The sequence below is a fragment of the Thecamonas trahens genome (assembly GCF_000142905.1).
Source record: "Thecamonas trahens ATCC 50062 unplaced genomic scaffold supercont1.12, whole genome shotgun sequence".
In the NCBI taxonomy this organism is placed as follows: Eukaryota; order Apusomonadida; family Apusomonadidae; genus Thecamonas; species Thecamonas trahens.
The window spans coordinates 376,214-402,099 of NW_013657668.1; the positions used below are offsets into that span (position 1 = coordinate 376,214).

The following is a 25,886-nucleotide window of genomic DNA, read 5'->3' on the forward strand; positions in this document are numbered from 1 at the left end:
GGCGAGGCGTGCGAGGCGGCGTACGGCACCCATCACGCGCCTCGCGTTAGCCCCCAAACCCCTTTGCCGCACGACCAACAGACCGCCGACCGACGACCGACGACCGACGACCGACGACCGAGGCCGAGAGCGAGACCGAGGCCGAGGCCGAGGCCAAGGCCGCAACCCACTTCGCTTCGCCATGTCGGCCCACCTCCAAGCGCAGATCCGCCGCAATGCACAGACCATGCAAGAGGCGGTAGCCGACCTCTACCGCTGGCAGGACGACATTGCCAAGAAGGACAAGTCTCTCAAGGACAAGCCTGCCGTCGCAAAGGTACGCCCCTACCCCTACCCCTCCCCCCCCCCCCCCCCCCCTTCCTACCCATACCTAACCACCACCACCACTCACCCCCTCGCCCCACGCAGAAACTCCCTCCCATCCGCGGGACCGCCGCCTCGGGCGTCTCGTTCTCGGACAAGAGCGCCGCGCCAGCACGGACGTCTGGCGGCAAGTCGCGGCGGAAACGCGTCCGCCGTAACAAGCCATCCAAGACTGCAGCTGGCTCTGGTGCTGGCGCTGGGCGCTCCAGTGGCGGGGAGAGCAAAACCAAGGACAAGGGTGAAGCTGGTCGGATCTCGGCGTACGACTACTCGGCTTGGGATCGGTTCGACGTCGACGCCGCCATTCAAGAGATCTCCTCGTCGGCCGAGTACACGTACGAGGACGAGGACGACGGCCCGGTGGAGGCTTCCAGCAGCCAGGCCTCGCCAGAGGAGGTCAAGGCCGAAGGTAACAAGGCGTTTGCGGCAGGCAAGTATGCCAACGCTGTCGAGCTCTACTCGCAGGCCATGGACCTTGATCCGACCAACGCGGTGTACCCTGCCAACCGCGCCATGGCCCACCTGAAGATGAAGGACTACAAGGCCACCATCCGCGACTGCTCGCGTTCGATTGCCCTGGATCCCACGTACTTTAAGTCGTACGCAAGGCGTGCAAGCGCGTACGAAGCGCTCGACAAGCTCGTCGAGGCCAAAGCCGACTACGAGCGGCTTGTTCAGCTCAAGCCGACGACCAAGGCCTACGCCCGCTCGCTGGGCGACGTCGTCCGTAGACTGAAGAATGCCGCCGTTGAGCGCGCGGCCGCAGAGTCCGGCAACACGCCCACCGCCCCGGCTCAGCCCAAGGCTACGACGGCAGCCGGATCGGGAGCCGCAAAGAAGCCGGGCAAGAAGAAAATGGTCATCGAAGAGGTCGCCGAAGAGCCCGCTGCCGTTGCAGACGAGCCGCTCGAAGAGACCATCATGATCCCGGTCAAGGTTGTCGGCGAGCTCCCTGCATACGAGCCCTTTGACGCCCCGGCACCCGCAACGGCGGCTCCGCCTGCAGCATCGACCTCGGCCGCGGCGGCGGCTCCGCCCACGACGGCGGCGCCACCAGCAGCGACGATCCTGCCCGTGGCATCGACCCCGGCCACAATCGATGACGTGCCGACGGTGACGCCGCCGGCTTCGTTGTACGAGTTTCAGCGCGAGTGGGCCACCCTGGCCGCCACCGACCCAACCGCCCTCCCGCTGCTCCTCCACATTGCTCCCGAGAGCTACAAGACGTTCTTCAACACACAGATGACCGAACCGATCCTGGTCAAGATCGTCGACGTCCTCGCACACGCCGTCGCATCCGATGTCGGGCATCCGCTGGCAGATGCAGCCCTCGACTACGCAGCGCGCATGCTCTCCGCCCTCCCCTCGGTCCCACGGTTTGGTATGCTCTCCATGTTCCTGCCCTCCGCCACCAACACCACCATCCGCAGCCTTGTCACCCAGATCAAGTCCTCTCCGACTGCGGCCGCCGCACTTGCGCCCTCGGCCTTTACGCCGTAGTCTCTATCGTACCCTCCCCCCCCGTTTGGGTGGCATCGTGAAAAAATAATGGCTGCCTTTCCGCAATCGGCCACAGCTTTGCCGGGATGACGTGTCCCCAGCCACCCGCCGTCTGACGACGGGAAGACAGGCTGCCGTGGCCAAGACGCAGCAGGCGACACAGACCTTAGCACGGTACACCTAACCCTTGCCTGGCCTTTCGACTGCACACCAACTCGAGGCGTGCGTCACCCGCCTAACCCCGCCAAAGCTGCCGTCATCACCACGCATGCGCTCGCCGGGGCCGTCGCGGCTGTCCCCGCCGAGGCCAACTCCGCCGAGGCCGTCGTCAGCTCCTGCTCCCGGGCTTGAGACAGGAGACACAGGACGCCTCACCTCCCTGCACCAAGCCGAGTCTACCAGTCCTGCAAAGGCATGCGCTGATGCGGCTACCCAGACACCGCTTATTCCAGGACTGAATCCGCTCGCGGACGCCCGCCCGCCGTGGCTTGCCTCTGCCGCCGCTGCTGCTGCTGCTGCTGCTGCTGCTGCTACTGATGCTGCTGACGGCCATGGCTCTGCCTCGTCGTCATGGTTCGAGAGCGATGACGCTGATGGTCATGCCGAGTCCTCGGGCCACTCACCCCTGATTGAAGCCGAGCCGCAGCTTCTGCAGCCCGGTGCAGGCGCGCGGCTGACGGCGCACCGGTCCAGATCGGTCTCGCCGACTGCGCTCCGATCACCAAGCATTGACCAGGCCGGCAACGCTGCCTTGTCCCACAAGCATGCGCACGCTCATGACAGCGGCGGCAGCATGTTCGCGAAAAAGGCAACTCATAGTCGCTCCCTAATCGAGATCGACAGCTCGTCGATCAAGGCCCACTCGTCGCCGCGACTCAACGACGACTTTGCCCCAGAGAACGATACAATCGAACCGGCAGCCGAGCCTGGCAGTGACAGTACTGGAGGTGGCTCTAACGATCTCTTCTTTGACGCTCTAGACGTGCTGCCACCGCCGGCGTCCAACTCGCCGACTTCCGACGTGGAGGCGCCGTCCATCCTTGTGCTCCATCCGTCGGTGGGCGAGTCGGACTTTGCGCGGGCACACTCCGAGTCGCGTCGGGAGCGGTCGTTGTCATCAGACCGGCCGGTGCGGCTTCGGCGGCGGCGGAGGCGCAAGCGGCGGCGGCCGTCGTCTCGCCACACGTCGCAGCGGGCTGCGCGCTCGTGGCGCGAGCCGCGCGGCGGCTCAGACGCCTCGCACGACGGCTCATACTCGCCAACCGTGACGGCCACCGCCACTGCTACCGCCACCGCCACCGCCACTGGCCCAGCGTCGATGGGCGCCGCCACGTGGGCAGCGCAGGGTCGGCAGTCGCCCGAGTTGGCCGACTCGGCCGCTGCCGGGGTGCACGATGACTCGGGCTCGGCCGCCGACAACGGCGGTGACCAACGCATGCGACATGTGGCTTCGGAAAGCAATGTTCACGGGCTTGGCTACCACGCCAACGCGGGTAGCCCAGAGCCGGGCGGCGACATCATCGATGACGATGTGTCTGCCACGCCGGCGACGCCAGCGACCGAGCCGGTCACGCCCAAGCCGTGGCTTCTTGTCGACTACAAGCCTGTGCAGAACGACCCGGAGCAGATGCCCGAGGCTATCATCGAGCGGTTTGCGGCGGCCGAGCCCGAGCACGCCGCCATACTTGCCGAGCTTAAGGCGCATGCAAAGGCGACGTACAACGAGACCTTCCTCACCCAGTTCTGCTCGGACGACCTCGTCTTTCACCGCTACCTTGTTGCCACCCACTGGGAGCTTGAGAAGGCCAAGGAGATTCTGGGTGAGACGTGCGAGTGGTTTACCGAGAACCGCCCGCGCGAGATGGTGTGCGAGACGTGCATGACCGTGCCGGGCTCGCACACCATGTACATCCTCGGCTACGACAAGATCAAGCGGCCGGTGGTGTACCAGACGTTCAAGGGCAACCTCGATCGCGACCCAGACGCCCTCATCCGGCACTCGATTGTGGTCATGGAGTCGATGATCCATTGCATGGCGTCGGGCGTCGGCCAGTGGGTGTGGATCATCGACTACGCCGGCTTTGGCTACTCGTGGGTCAACAAGTCGATGGCCAAAAAGTACGCCAACCTCTTCAACAACTACTACGCCGAGCGACTCGGCGAGATCATGCTCATCGAGCCTCCTTTCCTCTTCTCCGCCCTCTGGCGCTTTGGCAAGCGCTTTGCCGAGCCTGAGACGGTCGCCAAGGTCTCCTTCCTTGCCATGACCGAGACCGAAGACAAGTTCCACCAGCTCTTTGACCCGGACCTCGTCGCTCTCATCAACGAGAAGATGGCCTACTACCGCTCACTTTCCGAGTAACAAACGACCAAGCCATCCATCGATCCCCCCCCCCTTCCTCCTACCCCTAACCAGGTGGCAGCCACATTGGCGCGCATACCTCCGAATCGACCGACCACCTGGAAGCACACCACCGACCGACCACCCGTACCACCACAACCACCACAACCACAACCACCACACCCGTAACACTCTTCTCTGCGCAACGTACGCCATTCCTTTTCTCCCACACACCTCCTTGCCCCTTACACACCTTCCCCCCCCTCCCCCCTGCCCCCCCTGCCCCCCTTGCCCCCCCCCCCCCCTCCTCTGCCTTCCTCTGCCGTTGCCATCCACCATCGCAGTGCGACTCACCCGCTCCCCTTCCACCCCCCCCCCCATACCCTCCCTCTCGCTCCCTCACAGAATATCATGAGCGCACATCCTCCCGCACACTATCCCCCTCCGGCTGCCCCTGGTGGCCCTGGTGCTCCTGGTACTACTGGTGCTCCTGGTGCTCCTGGCGCCCCTGCTCAGGGTTATGCACCTCCGCAGGGCCATGGCTATGCCGCCCCGCCCCCGCCACCTGGCCAAGGCTATGCTCCCCCGCCGCCGGCACCTGCGGCTCAGCCTGGCCCGCCTGCTGGTTACGGCGGAAGCTATGCTGCGCCTCCCGCTCCAGCTCCAGCACCGGGTGGCTATGGTGGTGGTGGTGGCTACGGCGGCGATCGTGGCGGCTACGGTGGTGGCGATCGCGGCGGATACGGCGGTGACCGCGGCGGATACGGTGGTGGCGATCGCGGCGGATACCGAGGTGGTGACCGTGGAGGCTACGGTGGTGGTGGTGGCGGCGGCTACCGCGGAGGTGACCGCGGCGGCTACGGCGGTGGTGGCTATGGCGGTGGTGGCGGCTACGGCGGTGGCGGCGGCTACGGCGGTGGCGGTGGCTACGGCGGTGGCGGCGGCTACGGCGGCGGTGGTGGTGGCTACGGCGACCCAATGGGCCAGCTCGGCGCCAACCTGCAGGCTGTTGACTACTCGCAGGAGACGGTGGTGCCGTTCCAGAAGGACTTTTACTTTGAGCACCCGAACGTCGCCGCCATGACCGATGCCGAGGCCCAGGAGTTCCGCACCAAGGCCGACATCACCACTATTGGTGACAATGTGCCCAAGCCCATCCGCACTTTTGAGGAGGCCTCCTTCCCGGGTACGAGGCGACGTGAGTGTGTGTAATTTTCGCCTCCCCAGAGGCTGGCGACCTCCCCAGAGGCTTGCGCCCAAGAGGTCCAGCCGCCTGCCAGCCCGCACTGTCAACGCGGGCGGCGAGGCGGCACTACGATGGTCGACACAGATCCAGGACGCAGAGGTGGGCAGCTGAAGCTGCTTCCTAACGTACAGACATGGCGGCAGCTAATGGCATTGCCTGCAATCCAAGCCGCAGAGTGAGACCGTGCACATAATGTCGAGGGTACGTACGCCAATGGTTTCCATGCTCCATTGGCGCACGCCAACTCCCCCCTGGATGTATGCTCTGCTCTCTCTTCCTCTGCCTGCGGCAAGCAGGTGTCCACGCCCTCGCTCTCCATCCTGGAACTCTGATCGGCCTCGGGTGTGCAAACCTTCCCCTGCCTCCTTTTCATCCCTGCACCCCCCCGTCTTGACTCACCTTGCATTCCCCTTTATTCTTGTAGAGTACATCATGGTGGAGATCCAGCGTGCCGGGTTCCTCAACCCGACGCCGATCCAGAGCCAAGCGTGGCCGGTGTGCATGTCGGGCCGTGACATGATTGGCGTCGCGGCGACCGGCAGTGGCAAGACGCTTGCGTTCCTCTTCCCGGCGGTTGTGCACATCAACGCACAGCCGCTGCTGCAGCGCGGTGACGGGCCGATTGCACTTGTCCTCGCGCCGACGCGCGAGCTTGCATGCCAGATTGAGAAAGAGTGCACCAAGTTCGGGCGGTCGTCGTCGATCAAGAACACTTGCGTGTACGGTGGCGCGCCCAAGGGCCCGCAGCGTGGAGCACTCCGGCGAGGCGTGGAGATTGTCATTGCCACGCCTGGGCGCCTCATCGACTTTCTGGAGCAGCGGGCGACAAACCTGCGGCGCGTGACATACCTGGTCCTCGACGAGGCCGATCGCATGCTCGACATGGGCTTTGAGCCGCAGCTTCGCAAGATTGTGGGCCAGATCCGGCCGGAGCGGCAGACGGTCATGTTCTCGGCCACCTGGCCGCGCGAGGTCGAGTCGCTCGCCCGCGACTTTCTCAAGCAGCCGGTCCAGGTCAACATCGGCTCGACGGACCTGTCGGCCAACACCGACATTACCCAGATTGTGGAAATGGTCTCGCGGTACGACAAGAAGTCGCGGGTCTTCCAGCTCCTCAACTCGATTGACCCGACGGCCAAGGTCCTCATCTTTGCCAACACCAAGCGCATGGTGGATGACCTGACCCGTGACATGCGGTCGTCGGGCATCCGTGCCCTTGGTCTCCACGGCGGCAAGGAGCAGGCCGAGCGCGAGTTTGTCCTCGGCTCGTTCAAGTCTGGCGAGGCGCCGATCATGATCGGCACGGACGTTGTTGGCCGTGGCATCGACGTTGACAACATTGCCGTCGTCATCAACTACGACCTGCCCACCAACATCGAGGACTACATCCACCGCATCGGCCGGACTGGCCGCGCTGGAAACAAGGGCACCGCCTACGCATTCTTTGATCCGGACAACGACTCCAAGGCCGCCCGCCCTCTCCTCAAGATCCTTGAGGACGCAGAGCAAGAGATCCCGCCCGCCCTTCGCGATGTCGCCGCCTCGTCGCGCGGCCGCGGTGGCGGTGGCCGCCGCCGTGGTGGCTACCGCCGTGGCGGCGGCGGCCGTCGCAACGCAGGCCGTACCGGCTCGAACAGCCTTCCGCTCGGCGGTGGCGGTGGCCGCTACTAGTTGTGTTGTGTGTTGTAAAGGAACTTGTTATTGGGTCGTGCAAATATAGTGTCTCTTGGCCGTAGCCAACATCAGTCTCTCTCGGCCTCGATCGCAGCCGAGTACGCCGGCGGAAGCAGCTGCCGCAGATACATGCGGATGTCCCGCCGGCGCTTCTTGGCAGCCAGCAGACAAAGTCCAAGGCCGATCTCCATCAGCACCGCACCCACGGCCTGCTGGATGGCGGTGATCCGGATGCTCGACTCGGAGCGCCAGCACGCCGAGTTCTGCGCCACCCGCTTTTCATCAACCGCGCGCTGGCACTCGATGAGGATGGTGATGAGCCGCCAGAGCGCACAGGCGGCAGCAAAGCCAAAAACAACCCACGCCATGGCCTTGGCCCGGCCCAGCCGGACCCGCCGCACCTCCCATCCTCCAAAGTTGGAAGCGAGCGCCGTAAAGATCGAGGCGATGATGGCCAGGCCGGCAGCGACCATGTTGGTCACATACAATGCGTCCGACTCGGCCGAGGTCACATGCAAATGCGTGAGCCTGGCCATTTCGTGAACCGCCATTCCACCAATCAATGCACCGAGTGTCGCCAGCGCCGCCGCCCCGACCGAGGTCCACTCCGTCCCGCTGGGCTCGAGCTCATTAACCCGCGCCGACACCGGTAACCAGACCGAGCCATCGTCGTTAACAGCCATGGGCACGACCTTGCTCTGATGATGCGGCATTGTCTCCGCAACCAACACACCAACTAACAAGGAAGAGCGGTGGGTGCGGGACGAAGCAAGTCTTCCTCTCCCCCATCATCTCATCCAAGGAAACGCGCGTTGCGGAAGGCGCTGCGGCTGTTCTGCAAACGAACCCAATATTCTGCCCCTTTATCATTTTGTTCCGCATCTTCCCCGACCACGCCCACCCCAACACACACACTCAGCTCAGATGCACCCGATCAATATGGGCAGGACAATACTTCCTGTTGATCGAGCAGGCATGCGAGTTGTTTGCGCAAAGCTCGTTATGGTGGTTGTCGTGGTCATGGCCCTTGCAGGCATCGCCCATGGAGACGGCACAAACGTTTTGGGTGTGACGCAGGCGCTCCAGAGCTCAACGGTTATGTATGTGGACATTGTTGATCCCACGACGGAGCGGATTTCTTGGATGGGCTCGGGCACGCTCAAGATCTACACGCCCGGAACGTCGACCCAGGAAGGGAGCCTAGTGTGGAGCGGCTCGCCGTCGCCGCCGGCGTTGTACACCCCGACGATGGCAGGAATGTACGGGCTGGTGGTGAGCGAAGACCAGGTGTACAACACGCCATGGGACATCGACGTGTACTCGACGACGACGTCGGCAACGATGGGCGGGCGGCTGTGGAGCTACCAGTGGAATCTGCGCGCAGGATCGTTCAGCCAATCCGACGCCGTCGATGCCTCGGTCTGGGCGATCTTCTCGACTGTTCTAGGCCTCAAGCTTGTGGAGACACGGTTCGAGGGCCTCGCTGGTTTCGCATACTCACTCGTCGGCTCAACAGTCGGCATCGCGTCGGCCACGCCGCAGTACAAGTCGGTGATGCAGAGCGGGAACACGGTCTCGCCCGAAGTCCGGCTCTACATCAATCAGCCGGGGCACATCACACTCTCGCCAGACGTCCCGTTCATCAACTTTCACGGCATCCGCTTCATCACGCTCGGCTGCGGCAACTTTTATTCAAAGTGCGAGAACGTGGTGAGCGACAAGCTCCACGTCCAGTTTATGTTTGAGACCAATGCCGCCGGCGGGCGCTATCGGGTGGTGTGCGATACGGATCAGGATGGCATCTTTGACTTTGTGCGCGAGACCGATACGGCGCTGCTCGGCGCGACAGTCAACGGCACTAACTACGTCGAGTGGGACGGCCGCGACGATAGTGGCGCCACCGTCTCACCCGGCAACTACCAGTGCAAGGTCTACGTCTACCTCACCGAGATGCACTTCCCCATGATCGACATCGAGACCGTTTACCCGGGCCTCCGCATGTACGATCACTCCACGGGCTCGCCGGTGGCGCAGACCATGTACTGGAACGATGCCGCGGTCGGCGCGCCGGTCAACATGCCCAATGGCCAGCCGGGTGCCACCAACTCGGGATGCTGTGGCGTGTCATCGGGCGCATCGTCAGATGCGACGGTGCCCAACACCAATGCTCGCGCATGGGGCAACTTCGACTCGGGCACCAAAGGTGATCTTGCCATCCTCAACACCTTTTCACTTGTCGATCCCGTCATCTCGAGCGAGTTTACCATCTCGGTCGGCCAGCCGTCGATGTGTGAGACCGCAGAGCTGTATATCATCGACACGGTGGTGGAGGAGGCCAACTCAGGCACGCCGACGGTCACCGTTCCCATCGCTGTTTCGTCGTTCATTGCGTCGGACGTGACACTCGCGTACGCCACCGTCGATGGCACCGCCACCGCGGCCGACAGCGACTACACGCCAGCCAGCGGAACAATCGTCATTCCAGCCGGCGACTTTTGCAACTCGATCACCCTCACGGTTGGCGGCGACACTGCCGTCGAGTCGGACGAGTGGTTCTTTGTCGACATTTGGCAGGTCGCCGGCCCGGCGATCATCATCGTCGAGCCAAGAGCCAACGTGACGTTGCTCAACAACGACTTTCCGCCGCCGCCGCCGCCATCGCCGCTCCCGCCACCGCCATCGCCGCCGCCGCCATCGCCGCCGCCGCCATCGCCGCCTCCCCCACCACCGCCATCGCCGCCACCACCGCCGCCGCCGTCGCCGCCACCGCCGTCGCCACCACCGCCGCCACCGCCATCGCCACCGCCGTCGCCACCGCCATCACCTCCCCCGCCGTCGCCGCCACCACCTCCTCCCTCGCCCCCGCCGCCACCGCCGCCGGCTGTAGTCCGCATGGCAGCAGCAACTCTGGCTGTCACTGAACCATCGTTCGGCACTCAAGCGCTGAGTGTGTTCATCACGCTCAGCGCACCGTCGCCGTCACCGGTTACCGTCGACTTGGCCACATCGATCCCCAGCGAGTCGAGAGCAACCGCAGCCGACCTCGTCCTCACGCAAAGCACGATTGTCATTGCCGCCGGTGACACCAGCGGCACCTTTACGGCCACTGTTGCTGCCGATGACTGGTACGACGACGGCGAGACGTTTGCAGTGACGCTCACCGGCGTCTCTGGCCCGGCGGTCCTCGACTCGAGCGCGACGACCACCACCGTCACTATCAACGACTCCGGACCCGAGCCAGTCCTGACTGCGATCGTGAGCCAGCAGTTGGCGGCAGAAGGCAGCGCTGGCGAGGAGCACTCAGTCACCATCCAACTGGAGCTCTCACGTCCCGCAGAGCCTGCGCTCAGCGTCGCTATCTCCATGACGGATGACTCGGAGGCCAAACTCGGGGAGGATGCCAAAGTCGGATCCGTCTCGGCGCGGGCGGACGGCGAAGAGACAATCACGATTCCGGCTCTCGCCACTGCGCACAACATGAGCATCATCGTCATCGGCGACCGTGACTACGAGATGGACGAGGATCTTAGGCTCGTGCTGGATCTGAGCGCTCTCAACACTCCGCCCGCGACCGTCACAATTGTGATTCCCAATGATGATACTGAGCCCGAAGTCGATGTTGAGGCAGACGACACCGATATGAGCGGTTCAGTGGTGGCATCGTTCCGCATGGTCAACATCACAGTGCTGCTTGCGGCGCCAAGCTATGAGGCCGTGGTCGTCTTTATGGACATCACGCTGCTGCAGGGCGACGACCCGTTGTACGCCACAGACGCGGACATCATTGGCTTCACCCCTGTCGACGGATCGTACACGACAACAATCACCATCCCTCCCGGCCAGACCACGGTCGTGGTTCCAATCTACCTCCACGAAGCCAAAACGGCGCGACCGATGAAGACGTTCAACGTTCAGGTCACATCCGTGGTCAACGGCGAGCGGTCTGAGCGCGCAGCAACACCCCTGCAAGTCAACATTCCCAGCTACGAGCCGGACGGAAACTCGAACTCGAACGCAAGCACGGAGTTTGGAGACAAGATTGGCAACTGGTGGTGGATGCTCATCCCCATCTGCGCCATCTTCATCACCTGCTTGTGCTGTTGCTGGCTCGCACTGGCCTGCTACAACGATGATGATGAAGAAGCTCCAGTCGTAATGGAGCAAGCGCCCGAGGCAGCAGCAGCTGAGGGTGACACCCAGCCAGCCAACAAGCCGGTGCGAGTTCGGAAGCGTGTCAAGCGACGCAAGAACGGCGATGTGAGCCATGACGCTCAAGGCGCGGGCATGACAGCCACACAGATGTCCACACTTCACCCAGCAGCAGCTGTCGATGACCACGAGTCCGTCTCATGCGGCACGTTCTCGTCGTCGTCGTCCTCACTCGCGCACTCTGAGGGCAAGATCCGTGGCCCGGCGCTGATCAACATCTCCGGTCTTGGCGACCACGATTTGTCGCCTCTGTTCTCCGCAGAAAGCCACGAAGACATGACAGCGGCTGCCCCGGAGCGGCTGTCGCGGCGTGGGAGGCGGCGGTCTCTCCTTGCGCACGACGATGACGAAGCAGCCAAGATTCGGGCCATGCGGGCGGCGCCGCGGCGACGGTCAGTGTGTGCCGAAGCGATGGCGCGCCCCAAGACCGAGCCCGATGCAGTCGCGATGCCCGCTACTGCGGGCGCCAACTATCGGCGAGTTCGGCGGCGGTCGATCGCACACGGCTCCACGCTCGGCGTTTCGCACGGTCCGCGGTTGACGAGCGCGACACGCCCGCGCTCGCGCTCGCGCTCGCCATCTCAGGACGTTTCCGGTGAACGGCGGTTCGCAGGTCATATTGCGGCACTGCGGCGGCGATCGGTAACCGGCACAGTTGAGCCGTCACACGCGAGCTTCATGCCTGCGCCGCGGGTCCACACCGCCAGCAAGCGGAACACGGGGCGCTCCGCATCGCGGGCCAAGAGCCCGGCGTCGCGGATCCAGCAGCGGACCAAGAGCCCGACGCGATCGGCGGCACACGTCAGCGTCGAGCCGGACGACTTTACGGCCTCGCTCAACAACTACCGGATCTCGTAACCGAGCTGGCGATACGCGAAGGGTTACAGACCCGGCAGCTCACTGCGAAGCCTCTCTTTATCTTTTTACCCACACATCATTAACATTCCTTTCCCTCCTCCACATGCGGCATGTCATCCATCCGATGATCGACTGCAGCACAGAGGGGGAAGGGAGCACCTGACTCGATCGACGATGGCTGCGACGCGATCTGCCGAGACGGCAGATGGCGGAGGGGGACGCGGAGCGAATGGATGCTGCGAGCTGTTTGTTCCAGGTCGGCTGTGTCTTGTCGGCGAGCACTCTGACTGGGCGGCGTCTGCTGATGCGCCCGGGGCGGCGCTGGTGGTGGCTACCCCGGTGGGATTGCGTGGCCGGGTACAGTGGCGGGTGGGCGAGGCGGCGAGAGGGATGACCATCCGGATTACCTCGCAGCTGCCAGACGGGACGGAAGTCGAGGTCGAGGCTGAGAGCGAGGACGCGCTGCGGGCTTTGGCTGCCAACCGTGACAACAAGCTGTGCTACGCGGCTGGTGCTGCAGCCGAGGTTGTGGCTCGCCGCGAGTGGGCCGAGGCCGGCGCGGCGCGGCAGCTGACATCAGTGGAGATTGCGGTAAGCGTGGCAGGCCTCCCGCTGGGCAAAGGGCTCTCGTCGTCGGCGGCGCTGTGTGTGCTGGTGGTGAAGGCGCTGGCCGCGGCTGCCGCCGTGGACTGGCCGCCGACTCTGGTGATGGCCATCGCGCACGCCGGCGAGCTCGCTGCGGGCTCGCCTTGCGGCCTGCTTGACCAGATTGCACCCGCGCATGGGCCGGGCGCGTATCGCGTCGGGTTTGGTGGCGAAGGCAAGGTGACCGTGGAGCGGGTAGTCGTCGGCGGGCAGATCGCGCTGGTGGTCATTGATCTTGGGGCAGCCAAGGACACGCGGGCGATTCTTGAAGGACTACAGCAAGCGTATCCCAATGCACAGAGCGCTGCAGATTGTGCATTGCATGCTCTGCTCTCAGACAAAGCCCGGGCGTTTGTGGCGGCAGCTGGCGACGCGCTAGTTGGCGGGGACGCAAGACGGCTGGGCAAGGTTCTTGTTGAGGCGCAGCAGGCGTTTGACGAGGTGGCGATTCCGATGGTGCCAAGCGAGCTCGCAGCGCCGGTGCTACATGGCCTGCTGACGGATGCGACGGTGGGCGAACTTGTGTGGGGCGGCAAGGGGGTGGGATCGCAAGGGGACGGATGCGCGCAGTTTGTGGCGCGGAGCGCCGAGGCAGCCGAGGCGCTTGTGACATATGTAGGCGAGACGTATCCGAGCATGAGTGGGCTAGTGCTTTGCCTCGAGGCCGAGTAGCGTATGTTCACTCTCAGGTGCGCCGCCTAGCCCCACGCGGGGCGGCGCGAAGGGGGGGGGGGGGGGGGATAAAGGAAGAGCGCTAGATCTTGATGATCTTGGTGGTGCGGCCGGTGTTGAGCGAGGCAAGCTGCTTGCGGGCGCGCTCGCGGACGTCGACCTCACATTGGTGAGCGTAGCGATAGCGATGCTTGCCGCAAAAGACAAAGTCGCACTCGCAGGTGAAGCCATGCAGACCAACCTTCTTGCGGCACTCGTAGCAGCGGTTCTTCTTGCCCTGCGGGCGCTTGCGCTTGCGCGACTTGCCGCTGCTTGCGGACGCCGTGGCCAAGGGCTGGACAGGAGGCGGGGCAGCCTCTGTGGATGGCGCGGGCACTGGCGCAGGCGCAGGCGCAGGCGTGGCCGGTATGGGGATAGCTTTGGGCGCCAGCGAGTCGGCGGGGCCGGGAGCGATGGCCGGTGGAGGAAGGGCAGAGGCTTCGGGCGAGTCTTGCGACAACGTCAGCGCGCCTGGAATGAGTGGCGTTGCTCTCATAGGCACCGGAGCTGACGGACGCGGAACACGATCACCACCGGCCGCAGCCGCATCCGAGATAGCCTCGGGCGGCAAATCGGCTTTGCGGGCCCGGGGGATGTCCATCGAGGTGAGACCGAGGCACCCTGCCGAGTCTGACCGCGGCTTGGAGGCAGCAAAGCAGACCGAGCACAGTCCGTCGTTCTGGGCGGTGCTACTCGTGCAAGAGAGGGGGGATGAGTGAGTGTGTGGCTGCGGCACAAGGCTACCCTGAAGTCAGCCAAATTGTGAATTGGGACATTCTTCGTTCGCCCGAAGAAGGGACTCAGCACAATGGCAATGACATACCCACAGAAGCCACAGCCTGCGGCGCACTCCAGTCCTGGGTTCTTGGACGTCATATGCGGCGAGCGAGTTCGCTCGACGACAATGACCGTGTAGAGGGTAGGGTGGGGGAGAAGGGGGGTGGGGGTGGGGGGGGGGGTGGGGGTGGGGGTGACTTTGACTAATACGACGAGTGTACCCGGCTCTGTGCCGCGTTCCGCCCTGGTGGTGGAGGCAAGGCGGGTGACGTTGGCTGCTGGCGGAGCTCGCGCGCGCGCGTAATTGAGGAACAAACGCGGGGGAGGGGAGGAGAGGTCATGCGGAGCATCACAAATTTTGATGGTGAATGGGATTGCCGGGACAATGGCTACCTCTTGTTCGTGAAGCGCATCAATCGCATCAAACCGAGGCGGAGGGGGGACGGGACGAGGAGGGCAGTTGGAGGGCAACACGTCTCCTCGCGACAGGCAGGGAGTGGAGCAAGTGAGAGTCAAGCGAGAGAGAGAGAGAGAGAGAGAAAGAGAGTAGAAAAGAACAAGCATGTCGCTCTTCCAGAGGCTCTTTGGCCACATCATGTCCGAGGCCCTGGTGGAGAAGCTCTCCGACTCGACAACCTTCCAGCGGTTTGCCGTCCGATCGACGCAGATGGTGCAGGGAGCTGGACAGAAGGCTGCGGATGTGTCAACGTCTGTCTCATCGGGTGTCAAGACAAAGGTGGTGGGCTCGGTCTCCGAGTCGGAGGCTGCGGCGGCGGTCAAGTCGGAGCTTGATGCCGTCAAGTCCAAGTGGGCGGCGGCCAAGGCCGAGTTTGTCTCGTCGGTCAAGGAGGTTGCCGACAAGTACAACAAGTGAACAAGTGAACACCATCTGATCTATGCTGTATCTGCTACTTGGGGGGAGGGGGGGGGGGGGGGGAGGGGGATGCGCTTGTCGGGCTGCTCGAGGCGATCGGGAGGGCAAGCATCGGGGGCCAATTGAGACGATCTGGGGATAGCCAACACGGCCGATTGAGACGATCTGGGGCAGACATCGGCCTCTCTTTGTCAGCCATCATCGGCTTGCAGCCTACCTCCTGTCGATCTCGGTCATCGATGGGCGACTGTTGACCATCCCGGATCCCGGTCCACACACGGCAAGCCACACACAGTGTCGAGCGACACACACAACTACACACACACGCACAGTCACACCAGTGACACAAGCATAATGACAGATGGCGTGGTGATGATAAGGATGGCACGATGCCTGTGGCGGTAGCCGTCGATCAACTGTGCCAATGGCGGCTGGCGGCGCAGGCGGTGACAAAGACGGAGGGAGGGAAGAAGGGGCGAGGAACAAGCAGACAGTGGTCACTGCTCTCCAGATCGGGGGGGGAGGGAAGAGGAAGCAGGCCGAGTAGCCAACCGCAACAATATGGAGGAGGAGGCCAAAGGCATCCAAGAGCGTGAGACACCCATACTTAAGCATGTTAATGCGCTGCTGACGGTGCATGGACTGCCACGCCACCCGCGGGCAGAGCTAAAGCGAGTCCTTGCGGCGTACGACCTCAACACTGACGGAGCGCTCGACGCTAGTGAGCTGCGGCTGCTGGTCCATGACATGTATGCTGTGGCCATTGCTGAGGCTGCTGACAAGGGTGCGCCCGAGTGGTACCTCCGCAAGGCCCGCAAGGCCCTCGAGTCGTCGCGTGGAGAGTCTGCCGTCGCTGCCGCTGTCCACGAGCTCCTCGACCTGCAGGCCGCACACGGTGGTGTCCTTGACTGGGACGCCTTTGTTGACACTCTTGAGCAGCAGAGCACAGAATCGGCCATCCGCCGCTCCAAGTACTGGCGCCTCGCTCCGATCTGCGACATCAAAATCGTGCTCGACGATTTTGTCGATCCCTATCGCAAGGTCAAGATCTTTGTGGCTGGCGGCATGGCTGGCGCCGTGTCCAAGACCGTCGGTGCTCCACTCTCTCGCGTCACCATCTTGCGCCAGACCGCCACCCAGCGCGGTGTTGCCAGCCAGCCGTCGGTCGCTGCCATGGTCCGTGACATCTGGGCCCGTGAGGGCCTCCGCGGCTTGTTCCGTGGGAACGGCCTCGATGTCCTGCGATCCATACCGTCGCAGGGCATCACTTGGCTGGCGTACGACGTTTTCAAGTCGCTTCTTCGCGAGTACGACACATCCGATTCCCAGTCAGCGTCGCGGTTTGCCGCCGGCGGCCTCGCTGGGTGCGTCGCCATTCTCACCACCTATCCGCTCGATCTCATGCGGACCCGCATTGTGTGCTCCACCAGCAGTGCTGCTGGTGCCGAACCGTCGGTCGTCGGCGAGCTCCTCCGCGTTGCCCGCTCTCAAGGCCCGCTGGCACTCTACCGCGGTGCCGGCATTGCCTGCCTGGAGAAGGGTCCGTCACTGGCCATCTCGCTCGGCATGGCCGACGTGCTCTCGACCAAGCTCCGCGCCGCCGGCGCACCCGACTCGATGCTCACGTCGTTGGCGTCGGGCGTCGCCGCCGGCGCACTCGCCTCGTCGGCCACCTACCCGGCCGACCTGGTGATGAAGAACCTCCAGCTCGACGGTGCTGCCGGCTCGACGCGCCAGTACCTGGGCGTCGGCGACTGCATCACCAAGCTCTTCCTCCGCTCCGGCATCCGCGGCTTTTACCGCGGACTCTCGGCACAGCTGATGAAGAGCATGCCCATGGCCGGCGCCTCGTTTGGTGTCTACTCGCAGGCCCGTTCCTGGCTCGGCCTCTACCACGTGCCGGACGCGTGAATAAAGAGCTCAGGTGAGGCCGCAGTTAGGCGTGTGGTTTACAGTTACAGCTTTGCCTTGCGCTTGGCGTTCCAGTCAACAAGCTCGGGAAAGAACGGGCGGATGTAGACGGCGAGATAGGCGAGGAATGGAAAGTAGACCTTGCGCCGGCCGTGATCGATAGCGTCCATCACGTGGTCGAGGCACTCGTCAACGGGCATGCGGTCATCCCCCTCGGTGCCCGAAGATTCACCCGCCACATCTTGTGAGGTCATGTTGAGGACCAAGTTGTCACGAAACGCCGTCTTAACCGACGGCGGGCAGACGATGGTGATCTGGACATCCGACTCGTTGACCTCCATCCGCAGCGCCTCAAAGAAGCCGGTCACCGCAAACTTGGAGGCGCAGTAGCCGGCACGATACGGCAGGCCGATTTCGCCCGAGAGTGACGACATGACCACGATCTGGCCCTTGCCGGCAATAAGGTGTGGAAGTGCGGCCTTGGTCACGTACACCGCGCCAAAGAAGTTGATCCGCATCAGTGTCTCCAGCACCGACATGTCGTCGGTGGCCTGGAACAGAGCATGGGCGCCGACGCCCGCTGAGAGCACCACAATATCAATGCGGCCAAAGGCGTCCAGTGCGGAAGCCACCAGCGCGACCGCCTCGTCCTCCACCGCCACATCGGTGGGCACAACCACAGGCAGCGGCGTGCCTGGCGGAGCCACAGCCGCACACGCCGCCGCCACGCCTGCCAGCCGTGCCTCGCCTCGTGCCGCAAGCACCAATCGGGCGCCTCGCGCAGCATACCGGAGCGCAAGCCCGGCCCCCAACCCCGACGATCCGCCAGTGATGACCACCACCGGTGCCTTCCGTGGCACCGTCGTCCGTCGATAGTACCGTGCCTCCCGCAGCGTCTTGGCTCCCCGCCACGCCACCGCCAGTCCAGCCAGCGAGAGTCCCGCTGCGGTCAGCGCCGCCTTGCCTGCCCGCACCACCACTTGAGGTATGCTCATAACCTCTTGTCCGCCAGCCGCTTTCCTCTCTCGAGTCGGCTGTCCTACTCTAGGTCCTGCTCCTGGCTGTCTGCTCTCCGCCCGTGACCTTCCAATCTGCCGCTGTCCGCTGCCGCACCCACGCAGCTGGCACGCGACAAGGGGAATCGGCGCATGTATTATTGCTGCAGGTTGCGAGACAGAGAGCCATCACGAGTGGGCAAGGAGGACGTCGGCAACGTCCGCGACAGTGAGGGCACAGGTCGGGGCGCGGAGGGCAGTCTCGATGACGGCGAGGAGATCGACGGCGGTCATCGACGACGGAACAAGGCGCCAGAGCCGTGGGAGCCACTGCTGGGCTGTGGTCGAAGCCAGGACTGCGATGGCCAAGCTGGAGAACAGCGCTTCCTCGCTCGGAACGCCAGGCGCCAGCTCAGCACCACCGAGCGCGTCCTCGACGAGCACAAAGGCGGCGTCAAAGTCGGCGCGAGCGACGTAGACCTGGACAGCCTGCGGCACTTCAAGCGCGAGTGCATACAGCTCGGCGACAGCCGACGCCACATCCTGATCGGCTGCAGCAATGGCGCCTAGCGCGTGGCCAAGCTGCGCGGCGGCGAGGTAGGCAGCGCACTGCCGCGGCTCTGGCGCCAGCGCCAGCGACCGCACCGCACCGACAACTGCTGATGGGCGGTGAAGAAAGAGGGCGAGGACCACAAGCTCGAAAAGGCTCGCCTCACAATCGTCCCCTGAATGGAGCGCAAGGCCGGGATGAGTGTCGGCAAACGGGCGGGCTTCGCCACCCTTGACGGGCGAGGCGTGGGCTTGCAGCAGCGACGAGTACGCCGATACAGCGGCCGACGTCTCTTTCTCGCAGCGCAGGTGCGGCACGAGCCGGCCACTCGCCAGCGCGGCAGGAAGCAGGGCGTCGAGAACTGGCCCGGGCGCAGCCCGGATCCATGCAGCCAGGATCGAGAGTGGCATCTCCACGAGCCGAGCATGCGGTACAGGACGGTTGGGCATGTGTGGGCCAAGTGCGTCCGGCAGCTGTCGGCTTGCTGGCTCACTGTACCTGCAAGCCTTGGTCCGCGCCTCGAGATAAGCCACGAACTCGGCCTTGAGCACGCGATTGAGCGGAGTAAAGGTGTGGAAACTGAGACGGGCATCGTCGACAGCATCCGCAACAGCAGCATCAGCGGTTGCGCCGGCCAGCGCTCCGGGCAACAGTGCCAGCATGAGCGCAGGATTCTGCACAAAGTCGAGGACGGCGGCCGCGACATCGGCCAGAAGCTCAGCCTGGGTAGAAGCACCCTCGCCGCGCGGCGCGGTCTCGAGCGCAGCCTGGGCTTCAAACCCGGCGTCGAGCAAGTACTTTGCAGTATGCCGCGGCAGCGACCATGCCTCGCACAGGCGCGCGGCGTCGCGGAGGAGGTGCGACGTCACCGACGGCTCGACAAGCCGAGCAGCGCGCGTGCTGACGTTGGACAGGCGGAGGAGAAACATGCCACCCGAGCCCCAGACGCCCACGTCACCCGGCCCAAGACGCCGGCCATCGGCGACCGACGGCACAACGACAAGAGTCCCGCGCAAGTCGGCAAGGCTCACCCCACTGGGATACGCGATCTTGCCCAACAGGCTGCCGTGGGCAACATGGTAGATGCCGAGGGCAGCTGGCGCAACAAGACCAACAACCTCACGGGTTGCCACCAGCGCCTTGGCCTGCAACGGATCCCAAGGTGCGCCATCTGAGCCCAGGCCGGGCGGTGATGGGACTTGATGTAGGCAGCCGAGCGGCTGAGCACGGAGAACAACGCGCTTTGGCATTGAAGACTGGGTGTCCGGCGCCGACACCACGTACAGCCGGCCACTCAAAGTAAGGACAACAAGCTCGCCGGTCGAGGTGTGAATGGTCGACGCAATGACAGGGCCGTCAAGGCTCGAAGGAGCAAGCTCGGCAGCGGCAAGCCGGTCGCGAGACACACTGGCGTAGGCTACCGACCAATCCTCGTCGGTGGCTACCATCCACAGGTTCGATCGCGAGCCAAGGAGCGCCGAGAGGCCACAGACCGAAGAGCGGAGCTCGACGACGGGCGGCCATGGAGCATCAGCGTGGACTGGGAGCGCAAGAGCGCAGATCCGTGAGCCCGAATCAACATCCCGGTTCTTGGGCGCGGCAGACTCGTCATCAGACTCGTCGTCCGAGCCGCGGCTGGTGACACTCGAGAGTACCGGCGGATCAGCGTCTGCCCAGACCACGACCCGTGCTTCCGGAACGTAGGCCGAGGCAGCGACGGAGCCAAGGCGGGGAACATCACAGCGAGCGTAGGGCAGCCAGGGTGAGGTGCCATCACACGGGGCATCGCTTGGCTTGGTCCAGACCGAGACAGCATCCGGTGCAGCTTCGATAACCACCAGGTGCAGGAGGCCCTTTGCATCCGGGGCGAGAAAGACAGCGACAGCAGGCGTTGGGAGCGAGTGGACGAGCCAGGGACCGGCCGGTGGCGGGGCGTCTGGCACCTCTGCCCCGACTAGCCAATCAGCAAGTGCTTGGCCTGCTTCGGGTGAGTGGACAGCGTTGGTCACCGCCACCACGCTTCGTCCGCCATGGACAGCCACCACAAGGTGGCCTGTGGCGGCAGCGACAGCAGTGACCGACGCCTGCCCACCGGCAAGAGCTGCTCCGCCCGGGAGGCACGCCCATACTGGTGCAATAGGCGCAAGGCTGCCCACGGAGCTTCCGGCCATGGAGGTGGAGAGTGGCGTGAGGTGAGAGGGGTGTGACTCGCTGGTTAGTGGCGAACGATTCGCGGGAGCGGGGTGCGGGCAGAGACGGCAGCGGACTAATGAGGCACAGATACTGGGTGGTAGAGTACATTGGGGATCAGGATCATCGGTGGACGCGGAGCGGGCGAAGCGCTGAGGGGGCGGGCCGGCGCACATAGGCTGACGGAGTTGGGGTGTGGGAGCGCAGGGTTGAGATGGCCGATGGTGTGTGGGCGCGAGAGGTTGAGGTGCCGAGACGGCGCGAGGATAGCGGCCGGGTGGTCAAAGGGCGCGAAGCGGCACTGCTATTGCTCCCGATGCGAGGAAGAGCAGCGAGGGTGGAGAGCGCTGGAATGTGCGGCGAGAGCGAGGACGCGGCACGGCGGGCACGTCGCGAGACTAGAGGCGAAAGGGCCGGCGTGGACGTCGGGGGGGAGTCGGAGGCTGCGCGCAGGGCGGCCTTGGCGGCGGCGGCGGCAGAGGCGTCAAAGGAGGAAATGGACTTGCGGACAGAGCGGATGCGAGCCTGCAAGGTGGCAATCGAGTCTGAAAGGCGCGGAAGCGCAGCGTGCGAGGCATTGGCGCCCGCAAGCGAGTGACCGGTCACCGACGACCAAGCCGAGGTCTCGAACGTCACTGATGACTCGGATGTCAGGGCCGACTCGTACGCAGGCTGCGACGATGACGGATTCGAGTCGTCGTCCGCCGAGTCGGATGACTCGGCGACAGCATCCGGATCGTCGTCAGAGAGTGAAGCAAGAAGTGAGCGCTTGGTCGAGCGGGGAGGCGTCGAGCTCGATTGCGGACGGAAAGGCGAGGCCTGGATCCGCGCTGCAAACTCAAATTCGGCCTGGGTGAGATTGCCAGGCGGCGGCGTACCACCGGGAGCGGCGGCGATGGGCGACATAATGCTGTGATCGGGGAGTGTTGAGGTAGCGGTGGTGGTGATGGGCGAGCCGAGGAACGACGGCGAGGCTGGGTGAGCGTGATGGTGGTGGTTGGACGGCGTCGAGGTAGCGGTGGTGGTGATGGGCGAGCCGAGGAACGACGGCGAGACTGGGTGGGCGTGATGGTGGTGGTTGGACGGCGTCGAGGTAGCGGTGGTGGTGATGGGCGAGCCGAGGAACGACGGCGAGGCTGGGTGGGCGTGATGGTGGTGGTTGGACGGCGTCGAGGTAGCGGTGGTGGTGATGGGCGAGCCGAGGAACGACGGCACCGAGCGAACTGGCGAAAGCCCGGCAAGTGACAGATGGTCAGTAGGCTCCGACGGTGCCAAGTGAGCATCATGAACGGGTGAGAGTCGCGGCAGGAGGATGCCTGAGCCGGAGAGAGCGATCGATGACGCGGAAATGTTCGAGGCGAGCGAAAGGTGGGCGAATGGCGAGACCTGTAAAGCTTGCCGCGAACTCGAGCGACTAGATGCCGCAGTGTATGGTGAGAGTCGAGCCATTGGCGACCGGTGGGCGACTGCGGCGAGGTCGGCAGGGAACGGATACATCGGCGAGTGGACAGAGCGGATAGACCGGACAGAGCATGCCGAGCTGAGCGACCGGTACGAGCTGGCTGGCGACGGCGAGGCATACGAGGCATGCACAAGGCCTCGTGCCATGAGGGCCATTGGCGAAAGCGAGTAGTCGGCGGTGGTCGAGTGATCCGTGCCAAAGACCGAGCGGTCGCGGATGGTCGGCTCGCCACGGTCGAGCTCGCCGTTCTCCTGCATGCGGATGACCCGTTCCGGGGTGCGGGTCATTGCCGAAGAGGCAAAGAACTTATCGCAGCGGGCCGCGTCATCTGCCAGAAACTGTGCCCACTGCGACTTGCGCAGAGCAAGCGAGGCCTCGTCGAGGGCAACGGTGATGCTCGACGGCAGGGCCTCGGGTGTGCCAAGCTCATCCGACTCGCTATCCGAGTCGGGAGCGATGTCGACCGGGTACAGGCTGGCGAGGGCATCGATGGACCAGTCCATAACTCGCGCCGGTGACGGGGATGCCAGGTACGGGCGACCGGGCGAGGCCGAAGCCAGCGGCGACCATCCAGGTGAAGCAAAACGAGCCAGCGGACGGCCATGGGCTGGCGTTGACGTTGCCGGAGCCGGACCGCGATACTGTCTCGCAGGCGATCCGCCATCATGTCCAGCCGGTGAGCTAGAGTGACCGATATCCAAATCCTGCATAGGCGGCAGATGCAGAACGAGCCCATCTCTATCCACTCCCTCGGCATCAGCTGTCCTGTCGTCACTCTGACCATCGTCGCCGTCGTCTTCCGAGTCAAAGGGCGGGAGAGCGGGAAAGTGGTCCTTGTCCTCGCCCAGGAACGGGTTGCGCAGGTACTCTGCGAAGGACGTTGTCATACCTGCCACCACACGTAGAGAAGGTGGTGGGTGAGGTGGTGCGGTGGAATGAGTTGCGGGAGGGCTAGTGGGCAGAGTGACGGGGCAGGCCAAGCCGAGCGCGGCGCCTGGCCGAATTGGCGCGCAAGGCGAGGCACGGCTGACATGGCGAGGGAGAGCAAAGGTGATGAGGGGGGGGGGGGGGGGGGATACTTATGCGATGGGACAGGAAATGGGATGAGATGAAAGAGAAAGGAGTGCATGAACAAGGTCGATGAGGTATCGTGGCGTGGTGTACAACAGGCTGGCGGTGATGAGCGTGGGAAGGGGGGGTGAGGGAGGGGAGGGTGCCATCAGCCTGGTTGGCTTTGGTACGTTGGCATAGACATGAGTCAGTGGGGGCTCACCATCGCCATAGTAACGAGATGTACCATTTTGAATGTGTATTGTGATGATGCTGGTGTTCATCGGTATTGTTTGTCATCCAATCCACTGCACACGGTTGATGCTACCGGCATGGATGACAAGGCACGTGCGGTGCAGTCAGTGCCTGGCAGATGGACGGGAGCAGCAACAGGAGCAGCGAGCCGCAGCAGTCACAGAGAGACAAGAGAGAGAGAGACAGACAGACAGACAGACGGACAGACAGACAGACAGACAGACAGACAGACAGACAGAAAGACAGACAGACAGAAAGACAGACAGACTCGTCTTTGGCGACTTTGGCGTAGCAGTACCCCTCTCCCTCTCTCTCTCGAGACTTCAACTTGTCCGGCATGAAGGTGGAAGGCAGTGTGTTTGTGGTGACTGGTGGTGCGTCGGGTTTGGGCCAGGCGGTTGTCCGCCGAGCGGTGGAACTGGGTGCTGCTGGTGTGGGCATCTTTGATCTGAACGATGACGATGGAGAGGGTACGGGATCGGGAGGGTGGGGAGGAGGGAGGAAGGGGGGGGGGGGGGGGGGGGCGTGGTTGCAATCGGAGTGGGTGACTAACATAGGGTGATAGAGATGGTGGTGGAGCTGGGCGAGGACAAGGCGCTGTTTGCCGAGGTCAACGTGACGGATGCCGATAGTGTGCAGGAGGGCCTGGCTGCAGTGGTGGAGAAGTTCGGTCGGGTGGACGTGGTGGTCAACTGTGCTGGTATCGGATCTGGGACCAAGACGTACTCTAGGAAGGGTGGAGCGCACAAGCTCGACTACTTCAAAAAGGTTGTCGAGGTTAACCTGGTGGGCACGTTCAACACGCTCCGGCTGGCGGCCGCAATCATGGCGGAGCAGGAGCCGAACGCGGATGGCGAGCGCGGAGTCATTGTCAACACGGCAAGCGTCGCAGCGTTTGACGGACAGCAGGGCCAGGCATCGTACTCGGCGTCCAAGGCCGGGGTTGTGGGCATGACGCTCCCGATTGCTCGTGACCTTGGCCCATACGGCATTCGCATCTGCACCATCTGCCCAGGCGTCTTCCTCACCCCGATGATGCGGATGCTCAAGGCCGAGGTGCGGGCGTCACTGGAGAAGGACGTCCCATTCCCGTCGCGGCTGGGCCGGCCGGAGGAATTTGCGCTGATGGCGACGTCGATTGTGGAGAACCCGTACCTTAACGGGGAGACGATCCGGCTCGACGGGGCGCTGCGGATGAACAAGCTCTAGAGGGGAAGAGGCTCTGGAGGGAGAGGGTGAGCAATGACGAGTGCATGTTTACTCCTTCTTGGGCTTCTTGGCGAGGTAGTTCTTCTTGAAAAAGTCGGCAAAGAGGAAGACCAGGATGGTGACGTAGGTGTTGTTGCACGCGAGGGCCCAGAACGCCGGGCCAGTGAGGCACTCGATGAAGAAATACGGGGCGGAAAGGCCCATGCCGACCACAAACTGGACAAGCTGCATGGTGGTGAGGAGCGACTTGAATGGCGGGTGGATACCGACGACGGTGAGCGCGTAGCGAGCGTACATCAGAGTGTGGATGAACGAGTTAAGGGAGAGGAAGAGCCAGGTGGCCTCGGTCCGGAACTGGGTCAGGGCCCACATGATGAGGACAGCGCCGATGTGGTGGAAGACCTGGAGGAAGATGGGCTTGCGGCCCTTGAGGAGGACGATCCAGGTGTCGAGGAACTCGTAGATCTTGGAGAGGTAGAAGAAGTACGAGAGAGCAGGCAGCGGCGAGGAGCCGTCATCCACCATGAGAGTGTTGCAAGTCGGCGAGTAAATGAAGTCCCATTCCCAGGCCCGCGGGAGAACGAAGGCAAAAGTCTCGTAGCAGACCCAAGCCGAGAAGACCGTCATGATCGCGTTGTGCGAGAGAGCCATGCCCTTGATCCACGACGGAGTCTGCTCACGCGTCCGTCCAGAGAGCAGATAGTTGACAGTGACATACACCACACACGCCGCAATGGGCTGCCACATGGGCATGTCAGGCACCTCAAAGGCCTTGAGCCAAGCCGTCGACATGATTGATGATGGGATGGACAGGAGTTGGGGGGGGAGGGAGGGTACGGGTGTTGGCCTCTGGGGAGGGAGGCGGGAGAGAGGGGGGGGGGGAGGAAGTCGGTACGGGCGAGGGGGGAGGTGCTCGTAGTGTTGGAGAGAGGAGTGTGAAGCAGTTGCAGTGGATGAGGGTTGTGGGAGTGGGGAGGGGGGGGGGGGGAGGGGAGGGAGGAGGTCATGCGATTGACCGTTGCCGGCCACGTGGCACGTGGCCGGTGTGATTGGGGAGGTGGGGGGA

The 25,886-nt window shown here is 63.9% G+C and overlaps 14 protein-coding genes across 14 annotated transcripts; 8 read left to right on the forward strand and 6 right to left on the reverse strand.

Annotated features, from left to right (window-relative positions):
• Nucleotides 1–171: 171 nt before the first annotated feature.
• On the forward strand, nucleotides 172–1,863 carry AMSG_03333 (RNA polymerase II-associated protein 3; the record flags this gene model as incomplete). Its single annotated transcript, XM_013904721.1, has 2 exons — nucleotides 172–316; nucleotides 409–1,863. Exons 1-2 carry the CDS (start codon nucleotides 182–184, stop codon nucleotides 1,861–1,863), a joined length of 1,590 nt encoding a protein of 529 aa, XP_013760175.1. The 5' UTR covers nucleotides 172–181.
• A 577-nt stretch (nucleotides 1,864–2,440) lies between these two features.
• AMSG_03334 (uncharacterized protein) lies at nucleotides 2,441–4,245 on the forward strand. The gene has a single exon (XM_013904722.1). It carries the CDS (start codon nucleotides 2,657–2,659, stop codon nucleotides 4,223–4,225), a length of 1,569 nt encoding a protein of 522 aa, XP_013760176.1. The 5' UTR covers nucleotides 2,441–2,656; the 3' UTR covers nucleotides 4,226–4,245.
• A 1,357-nt stretch (nucleotides 4,246–5,602) lies between these two features.
• On the forward strand, nucleotides 5,603–7,127 carry AMSG_03335 (ATP-dependent RNA helicase dbp2). The gene is made up of 2 exons (XM_013904723.1): nucleotides 5,603–5,651; nucleotides 5,875–7,127. The coding sequence occupies exon 2, from the start codon at nucleotides 5,883–5,885 to the stop codon at nucleotides 7,119–7,121; it is 1,239 nt and encodes a 412-aa protein (XP_013760177.1). The 5' UTR covers nucleotides 5,603–5,651; nucleotides 5,875–5,882; the 3' UTR covers nucleotides 7,122–7,127.
• Nucleotides 7,121–7,877, reverse strand: AMSG_03336 (uncharacterized protein). Its single transcript, XM_013904724.1, has one exon. It carries the CDS (start codon nucleotides 7,835–7,837, stop codon nucleotides 7,193–7,195), a length of 645 nt encoding a protein of 214 aa, XP_013760178.1. The 5' UTR covers nucleotides 7,838–7,877; the 3' UTR covers nucleotides 7,121–7,192.
• A 164-nt stretch (nucleotides 7,878–8,041) lies between these two features.
• On the forward strand, nucleotides 8,042–12,295 carry AMSG_03337 (uncharacterized protein). The gene has a single exon (XM_013904725.1). The coding sequence runs from the start codon at nucleotides 8,049–8,051 to the stop codon at nucleotides 12,189–12,191; it is 4,143 nt and encodes a 1,380-aa protein (XP_013760179.1). The 5' UTR covers nucleotides 8,042–8,048; the 3' UTR covers nucleotides 12,192–12,295.
• A 286-nt stretch (nucleotides 12,296–12,581) lies between these two features.
• On the forward strand, nucleotides 12,582–13,508 carry AMSG_03338 (GHMP kinase; the record flags this gene model as incomplete). The annotated part of the gene is made up of 1 exon (XM_013904726.1): nucleotides 12,582–13,508. One exon carries the CDS (start codon nucleotides 12,582–12,584, stop codon nucleotides 13,506–13,508), a length of 927 nt encoding a protein of 308 aa, XP_013760180.1.
• Nucleotides 13,509–13,547: 39 nt separating this feature from the next.
• AMSG_03339 (Awp1-pending-prov protein) lies at nucleotides 13,548–14,506 on the reverse strand. Its single transcript, XM_013904727.1, has 2 exons — nucleotides 14,371–14,506; nucleotides 13,548–14,236 (listed from the first exon to the last, which is right to left on the reverse strand). Exons 1-2 carry the CDS (start codon nucleotides 14,421–14,423, stop codon nucleotides 13,591–13,593), a joined length of 699 nt encoding a protein of 232 aa, XP_013760181.1. The 5' UTR covers nucleotides 14,424–14,506; the 3' UTR covers nucleotides 13,548–13,590.
• AMSG_03340 (uncharacterized protein) lies at nucleotides 14,370–15,228 on the forward strand. Its single transcript, XM_013904728.1, has 2 exons — nucleotides 14,370–14,466; nucleotides 14,586–15,228. The coding sequence occupies exon 2, from the start codon at nucleotides 14,664–14,666 to the stop codon at nucleotides 15,114–15,116; it is 453 nt and encodes a 150-aa protein (XP_013760182.1). The 5' UTR covers nucleotides 14,370–14,466; nucleotides 14,586–14,663; the 3' UTR covers nucleotides 15,117–15,228.
• Nucleotides 15,229–15,712: 484 nt separating this feature from the next.
• AMSG_03341 (carrier protein) lies at nucleotides 15,713–17,109 on the forward strand (the record flags this gene model as incomplete). Its single annotated transcript, XM_013904729.1, has 1 exon — nucleotides 15,713–17,109. Exon 1 carries the CDS (start codon nucleotides 15,760–15,762, stop codon nucleotides 17,107–17,109), a length of 1,350 nt encoding a protein of 449 aa, XP_013760183.1. The 5' UTR covers nucleotides 15,713–15,759.
• Nucleotides 17,110–17,129: 20 nt separating this feature from the next.
• AMSG_03342 (uncharacterized protein) lies at nucleotides 17,130–18,104 on the reverse strand (the record flags this gene model as incomplete). The annotated part of the gene is made up of 1 exon (XM_013904730.1): nucleotides 17,130–18,104. One exon carries the CDS (start codon nucleotides 18,102–18,104, stop codon nucleotides 17,154–17,156), a length of 951 nt encoding a protein of 316 aa, XP_013760184.1. The 3' UTR covers nucleotides 17,130–17,153.
• A 140-nt stretch (nucleotides 18,105–18,244) lies between these two features.
• On the reverse strand, nucleotides 18,245–20,862 carry AMSG_03343 (uncharacterized protein). Its single transcript, XM_013904731.1, has one exon. It carries the CDS (start codon nucleotides 20,823–20,825, stop codon nucleotides 18,294–18,296), a length of 2,532 nt encoding a protein of 843 aa, XP_013760185.1. The 5' UTR covers nucleotides 20,826–20,862; the 3' UTR covers nucleotides 18,245–18,293.
• A 263-nt stretch (nucleotides 20,863–21,125) lies between these two features.
• AMSG_03344 (uncharacterized protein) lies at nucleotides 21,126–22,809 on the reverse strand (the record flags this gene model as incomplete). The annotated part of the gene is made up of 2 exons (XM_013904732.1): nucleotides 21,126–21,145; nucleotides 21,234–22,809. 2 exons carry the CDS (start codon nucleotides 22,807–22,809, stop codon nucleotides 21,126–21,128), a joined length of 1,596 nt encoding a protein of 531 aa, XP_013760186.1.
• Nucleotides 22,810–23,938: 1,129 nt separating this feature from the next.
• AMSG_03345 (hydroxyacyl dehydrogenase) lies at nucleotides 23,939–25,077 on the forward strand. The gene is made up of 2 exons (XM_013904733.1): nucleotides 23,939–24,081; nucleotides 24,177–25,077. The coding sequence occupies exons 1-2, from the start codon at nucleotides 23,949–23,951 to the stop codon at nucleotides 24,818–24,820; spliced, it is 777 nt and encodes a 258-aa protein (XP_013760187.1). The 5' UTR covers nucleotides 23,939–23,948; the 3' UTR covers nucleotides 24,821–25,077.
• AMSG_03346 (fatty acid elongase) lies at nucleotides 24,869–25,653 on the reverse strand (the record flags this gene model as incomplete). Its single annotated transcript, XM_013904734.1, has 1 exon — nucleotides 24,869–25,653. Exon 1 carries the CDS (start codon nucleotides 25,610–25,612, stop codon nucleotides 24,869–24,871), a length of 744 nt encoding a protein of 247 aa, XP_013760188.1. The 5' UTR covers nucleotides 25,613–25,653.
• Between the last annotated feature and the right edge of the window lie 233 nt (nucleotides 25,654–25,886).